The 7,662-nt window shown below is 41.3% G+C and overlaps 1 protein-coding gene across 3 annotated transcripts in view; it reads left to right on the forward strand.

Moving 5' to 3' along the window:
* The first annotated feature begins 584 nt into the window (after positions 1-584).
* The window catches only part of LOC117943101 (butyrophilin subfamily 2 member A2-like), a 42,115-nt gene continuing 35,037 nt past the window's right edge, over positions 585-7,662 (forward strand). For 2 of the 3 annotated variants that reach the window (XM_034869024.1, XM_034869025.1), the window contains exon 1: positions 6,423-6,784. In XM_034869024.1, the coding sequence (XP_034724915.1) occupies positions 6,643-6,784 (142 nt within the window). In that variant the 5' untranslated portion in view covers positions 6,423-6,642. Of the gene's footprint in view, positions 751-6,422; positions 6,785-7,662 lie in introns of those variants that run through there. The other variant, XM_034869023.1, reaches the window with a different exon arrangement.

Below are 7,662 nucleotides of genomic sequence, written 5' to 3' on the forward strand. Positions count from 1 at the left end.
CTCTATATAGATATATATATCTATCTATATATATTAATATTAATTTATTGTATTGATTGGATGAACTATAACTTGCCTATAGGTGATTATTTTGTATTTCTGTCTGTCTGATTGATGCTTGTGTTAAGAAATAAATCAGACGTTACTCAACAGTTACTCAGTACTTGAGTAGTTTTTTCATCAAGTACTTTTTTACTCTTACTCAAGTAATTATTTGGATGACTACTTTTACTTTTACTTGAGTCATATTATTCTGAAGTAACAGTACTTTTACTCAAGTACAATTTTTGGCTTCTCTACCCACCTCTGACTATGAGTTTTTATGAGTTTTCTCAACTCATTTCTGTAGTGGTCACCCATACTGTCTTCATGTGCAGCTTTTCTTTGTGATGGGGAACATGCATTGTGTGTATTTGTGTTTTCTCTCACCTGTAGAAATTAATAAGCGGTGTTATCAGAGGCCTGAGTTGGGACCACGGATTGTTTATGGACTGACTCATATAAATGTTTTCCTTAGGAGTGTTTCATTGCTGTAGACGTGGCTGTAAAGGAGACTGGGAAGTGACGTAAGAGAGACTGGAGTTTGAGGGGCAGGCGGTCGGGATTGGGGCGGGTTCTGATTTTGGCAGGCCTGCCAGATGAGGTCTACTGCGGGATAAAGGGTTTCTTTTTCTCGGTGGATTATCAGTAAGGAGTTTTCTCTGGACTACCGGATCGACCCTTCACCGGACCGGACCGGACCGGGGCGAGGTAAGTTACCCGTGCAACGACCACTGACTGCGGCGTCTCGTCCCGCTTTACCTGCCTCTTGTCTGTTTTCAAGTGACGAGAACTGTTCTTTATCCAATCCAATCCACTTTATTTGTATATAACATTTTACAAACACAAAGTTACCAAAGTGATGCACAGAAAACTCAAACATACAAAACAATTAATGTAAAATATTGTAAAAACAAAATAAGAGCATCTGGTTTAAAAAGATAAAAAATAGATAAAAATAATAAATACTAAAATACAATAAAACAGTAAGAGCCATCAGAGGACCACACAACTTTATCCGGTTAATTAAGTTCCCTCAACGAGGCTTTGAACTGCGGGGACATTGATTTGTTTATGGGGGGGGGGGGGGGGGGGGGTAAATGTGTGTGAGTGTTCATGGTCGGGTTGAATATATATTAGTATGAAGGATTAGTGAGACAGACCGACCCGTCTGACACGTATACCGGGGGGGGGGGGGGGGCTCTAATTACGTTGTTCAGTTTCAATACACTGTTAAACTCAACGCTACACTGTGACTTCTACGACATTTTTTCGACATACTATACTATGACTTTTATGAATTTTTCGACATTATACTATGACTTCTTGTAATTTTTTTCAACATACTGTACTATGACGTTTAATGACTTTTTTGACATACTATACTATGACTTTTAATAACATTTGTTGACACAATATACTATAACTTTATGTTTTCGACACACTATACAATGACTTTTATGATATTTTTGACATACTATGCTATGACCTTTTTATGAAAGTATTTTTAGTCCTTTTTTCACTTTTCGACACTATACAACCCTTTTTATAATTTTTTGACATATTATACTATGACTTTTTGGATTTTTTTCGACGTAATACACTATTATGTTTTAATGATTTTATTTACATACTATACTATGATTTTTTTGTTTTCAAAATCCTATACTTGACCGTAATGATTTAATTCGACATACAATGACCTTTTTGATTTTTTGACGTAATATACTATTACTTTATAATTTTATTTACATACTGTGACTTTATTTAATTTTTTGACATACTGTTTTACGACATACTTTGCAACAATATAATATGACTGTTCCTGTTTTGTTTTTTTCAACATACTATACTGAGTCTTATTTTTTGACAAACTATACTATGATTGTTTTTAATGCTTTTTCAAAATCTATACTACTACTTATACATAGTATACAATGACGTTTTATGAAATGTTATGACATACTTTGTATTTTTTATGACTGACACTATACATCACTTTTTATGATTTTCCTTTGACAAACTATACTGTGATGTTTTATTAATTTTTTCGACATACTACAGTTGCAAGAAACAGTATGTGAACCCTTTGGGACTACGTGGAGTTTTACAGGAATTGGTCATAAAATGTGCTCTGAACTTCCTCTAAGTCCCAACAATAGAAAACCTCAGTCAGCTGAATACAATACTACACAAACATTAGCTGTTGCCATGGTTAAATTGAACAAACCATGTAAACATTCACAGTGCAGGGAGGAAACGGCATGTGAACCTTTGGACTTAATGACTGGTTGACCCTCCTTCGGCAGCAATGACCCCAACCAACCGTTTCCTGTAGTTGCAGATCAGACCTGCACAACCATCTGGAGTCATTTTGGACCACTCCTCAAACTGTTTCAGTGTAGTAATGTTCATGGGATGTTTGGTGTGAATCGCTCTCTTAAGGTCATACCCCAGCATTTCAATCGGGCTGAGGTCAGGACTCTGACTGGGCCGCTCCAGAAGGAGGATTCTGTGCTGTTGAAGCCATTTCTTTGTTGAAGTGCTTGTATGCTTTGAGTCATTGTCCTGTTGCATCACCCATCCTCTGCAGAGCTTCAGCTGGCGGACAGATGGTCGGACGTTTTCCTGCTAAATGTTTTGATAAACTCTGGAATTCATTTTTCTATCAACGACAACAATCTGTCCAGGCCCTGAGGAAGCAAAGCCCCCCCCCCCCCCCCCCAAACCATGTTGCTCCCTCCTCCATGCTTTACAGTGGGGAGGAGGGTCTGATGTTGCTGCGCTGTGCCTTTTTTTTCCCCTACACATAGTGTTGTGTGATTTCCCCAAAAACTCAATTTTGGTTTTGTCTGTCCACAAGATATTTTGCCAGTAGTGCTGTGGACTATCCACGTGCTCTTATGCAAACTTCAGACGTGCAATGGCTTCCTCCGTGGTTTCCGCCCATGTCCGCCATTGCTGTTTAATGTTTTCCTTATTGGAGACGTGTCAAGGAAAATGTTAGCGTGTGCCAGAGATTTCTGGAGGTCTTCGGCTGACAATCTAGGATTCTTCTCTACCTCATGAAGCATTCAGCTCTGTGCTCTTGCAGTCATGTGTACAGGACGACCACGCCTAGGCAGAGTAGCAACAGTGCTAAACTTTCTCCATTCGTAGACAGTCTGTCTTACCAGACGGACACATGGACATCAAGGCTTTTGGAGATACTGTTTTAACCCTTTCCAGATTCATGCAAGTCAACAGTTCTTGACCGTAGGTCTTCTGGGAGCTCTTTTCTGCGAGGCATGGTTCACAACAGACAGCGCTTCTTGAAACCAGTAAACCCAAAAGAGGTGTGTGTTTCTAAAGAGCAGGACACACACATCCTGTACCATTACTATGATTGGAGTCAAGGCTGGCTCACTCCTGGCTCCAGTGAGCTCTTGGAGAGCTCATTAGGGGTTCACATGCTGTTTCCTCCCTGCACTGTGAATGTTTACATGGTCTGTTCAATTTAACCATGGCAACAGCTAATGTTTGTAGTATTATATCTATCTTTTTCTGTTGTTGTGAAGTTCAGAGCACATTTTACGGCCAATTAATGCAAAACTGCACGTAATTCCATGAGTTCACATACTTTTTCTTGCAACTGTATATTATGACTATGAATTTTTTGGCGTACTATACTTTGACATTTTCTGAATTTTTTTCGAGATCCAATACTTTAACTTTTAATGATTTAATTCGACATAGTATATTATTACATTTTACTGAAATGTATTGACATACTATACCATGACTTTTAATATTTTTTGACATACTACTTTTCAACATACTATAAAATCAAAAAGGTCATTGAACCTTTTAGATTTTTCTGACGTAATATAGGCCTACTACTACTTTATAATTTTATTTACATACTATAGCCTACTGTGACTTTTTTATGAATTTTCGACATACTAAACAGTTTTATAATTTTTCGACATACTATACTATGACTTTTCGGTTAGAGCGTGTCCTTCCCGTACGTCCACAGATGGTACCATTCACATCAAGCAAGGAAGACTAGCATGCTATATGAAGGTAAATATGGTGCAAAAGTGAGAGAGCGCAGATGCGATGTGAGCACTTGTAGAATATGACTTGGGAGCTTGTGAAAAAATCTTTACTCGTGTTTTTTTGCGTGTTTTTTTTCACTTGAGTCACTTTTCCAGTACAACCACAACTCAGTGATTACAACCTCTCGTATCTGTCGCTGCAGTGTGCTCTCTCCATCACACAGCGGCGAGTCTGCGCTCTCCAGGTCTGCAACACTTCTTGATACATTTGGTGCAAAACTAATTTGTACCTGTGGACTTAGTCTGTGGAGCTCTGAGCCAACAGGACGTTAGCTAGCTAGCTTTGGCTAACCAGCCCGCTTCTAAATACTGTAAATATCTTTTAATCATCTCAACACTTATAACAGTCACACTGAAACACTGGCGGGGAGCTCCAGGGTCCTGCAGCCGCAGACGGACCGCAGTCAGTGGGGCTCGGCCAGCGTGGAAACATCGCTAGAAAGCTCCGCTGCCGACCTAGACTTGATCTGATCTCCAGCGGGTCACGGAGACCTCCAGACCCGGTAGCAGCGGAACAGCCCCCCCGGAGCCCACCGCCAGTGTTGGTGGAATAGCAAGCTGGCGTTAGCGAACTAACCAACAAGCACACTTACAAATAAATACAATTTAATTTAAAAGTCAGGCGTTATACACACTGACGGCGGTCCGTCTGCAGGACCTGGAGCCCCCCCCCCCGCAGTGTTTCAGTTTGACTGTTAAAGTGTTGAGATAATTAAAATGTATTTACAGTAGTTAGAAGCGACTGGCTGCTAGTTAGCTAACGCTAAATCTAATGCTACATAAATAACCCGGACAGAGTTGTCCCTCATCAGGCGATAGAAACCCTGCTGTCCCCCCGTCCTGTTGAGCTCCACAGACTATAAGCAGTGTTGCCAGATCTTATGAGACAAATACGCAACCAGGCCTGTGAAAACAAGCCCAAAACAAGCGACTTTTTCAACGGGGTCCCCCTAAGATCCTGGAAGAGAAAAAATAAATAAAACTGTGTGCAGGTTTTACACTCAGTGGGGACAGACTGGTAAACTGTCCCCACTGTAGGCTAGAGTTGATTTATTTTGTCCCCCTGAGCTTCAGGACAATGACCACAGGAGGGAGTTAAAACACCTTTTAACATTAGTTAACATTAGAAAACTGATGGGATTGGAAATCACTTTTTTTCACAGTGATTTTGAGTTGTTTCCCCACGACAGGTTGAATCCATTCTTTTCCTCCTTTCTCTTTCTCCCAGTCTTTGTTATATTTCTTCCCGTATTCCTCCCACTTTATCCCGGGCATTTATTCCTCCAAAAACTCTCCTACAGTCCTCTCACCATTAGTCGCTACTCGCGCATTTTCCTAACCATAAAACAACAGACTGCCCCGCTCTGCCTCTGATTGGCTGGTACTCGTTTCCATCTGGGTCAGAGCCAATTAGAGGCAGGAAGTGGGTGGGAAATAACGCTGCTGTCTATAGTGTTTATGGGGAAAGGGGCGGGATCGAGGAACCGGCAATAACAAGCTGGGAACAAGCCCAAATAAGCAACTACACTTTAGTGACAAGCCCAAAAAAAACGCAACCCGCGACAACCAACATTTGTAAGCGACTTTACAAAAAAAACAAGCCCAAACTCGCTTATAATGGCATACCTTGGCAACACAGACTAAGTCCACAGGTACAAATTAGTTTTGCACCAAATAAATCGCAAGAAGTGTTGCAAAACCCGAGAGCGCAGACTCGCCGCTGTGTGATGGAGAGAGCACACTGCAGCGGCAGATTCCAGAGGTTGTGACCACTGAGTTGTGGTTGTACTGGAAAAGTGACTCAAGTGGAACAAAAACACGAGTAGGCCTACAGATTATTTTCACAAGCTCTCAAATCATATTCTACAAGTGCTCACATCGCATCTGCGCTCTCTCACTTTTGCACCATATTTACCTTCATAATGCTACGGTGCACTTTCCCTCCTAGTTAAAATATTATAAATCATCAGCACGCACTTCGCCAACTCACCAGAAACACCCCTATCCCGAATATTTTATCCCATGCCTCGTTCGTTTTTAACTATAACCCTATACGCAAACAACGTCATTTAACAAATGATAGGAAACCCAGCAACGGCGATGATGAGCTTGTCATCAATTTTCTCGGAACAAATGTTTCGGTAGGAACGAAAGTTTACATTGTGTTGTTTTGTTTCTCCGGAATCAGTCAGCGTGAAGGACGTCTATGTTCCGATTGGCTGCTGGCGTTAGCCGCTGAACCGCGTCATAGCTCATTACCATAAGGTCGCCTACCGTAAAGTAGCGGTCCCTGGAGTAGAAGGAATATAGGAAGCAGGCGGATTTCGGGGCGAAATAGATTCTTTGTGCTGTGTCTTATCATTTCTGTTTAATAAATCTTCGTGTTAGCCTTCCATTGGACCCGGAGCCTCCTTCAGAGGTTCAACGAACATTAAATTAGTTAATTCTCCGTGACTACTACTAACGGTGCGTGAACCCCGGAAGCCTTATTGGATCACCTGCGATGGTTCCGACATCTCTGTTATTACATTTCTTCATGGAGGGGACAGAAACTAGGACATGTCGCCTTAATGGTGGACTTCGGAAGATGCTGTTTCTAGTCTGGGTCCTGGTCTTGTCTGGACTGACCCTGGGACAGGAACCAGGTGAGAAAGTCAAAGCTCAATAAGCAGTTTATATCAGCGGTAATGTTTATCAGGTCAGACATTAATAACATAACATGGAAGCTAACTTCAGCTAACTTCTATTATTAGCCGTGTTCTCACAGAGGATCTACTGGGTCATGAAGTTGTCTACAAGTTGCGTGGGTCCCATAATAATAGATTATAATAATTTCTTTAACTGTCATTATGTAATGATAATAACACCCGACGTCAACATAACGGAAGCTAACTTTAGCTAACGTCTGTTAGCGTGCTGTCCCAGAGGAGGATATTCCACTACGCCTGCTAGCGTGGCTACTAGCTAGCAATGCTGTTAGCATATGGAAAGTTGTGGCTGGTTGTTGTGTTGAAGAGTTTTGTGTAGTACCAGTAACTCGTGTGTGATTGTGTGACGGGACACATTAAACCCTCAGACAGTTAAAGAAGTGGACCAACATATCCCGTGGGCCACGTTTCTGACATTTTTGGCCCCCTTGGAACTTTTACAGAAAATTCACAATTTCTCCCAGAAAAGTGTTGCATTGGCAAATGTTTTGTTATACACTTGTTTATTGCCTTTAAGTGCATTGGAACAGCAAAAAAAGCAGAAGGAAAAAAGGCAAATTGTGACTGCCTGATCCATCCAGAAAGACCTGGAGACCCAGGAGTTGTGCTACACTATTCCACTATAGAGAGATACTTGTACAGATATGGTCTTCATGGAAGAGTCATCACAGGAAAACTTCTTCTACGTCCTCACCACAAAAATCAGCGTTGGAAGTTTGCAAATGAACATATAGACAAGCCTGATGCATTGTGGGAACAAATTCTGTGGACCCCAAAGAACCTCTGTCCAGCTGTTAAGCATGGGGGGGGGGGGG

This window comes from Etheostoma cragini, chromosome 4 (genome assembly GCF_013103735.1).
Source record: "Etheostoma cragini isolate CJK2018 chromosome 4, CSU_Ecrag_1.0, whole genome shotgun sequence".
NCBI lineage: Eukaryota > Metazoa > Chordata > Actinopteri > Perciformes > Percidae > Etheostoma > Etheostoma cragini.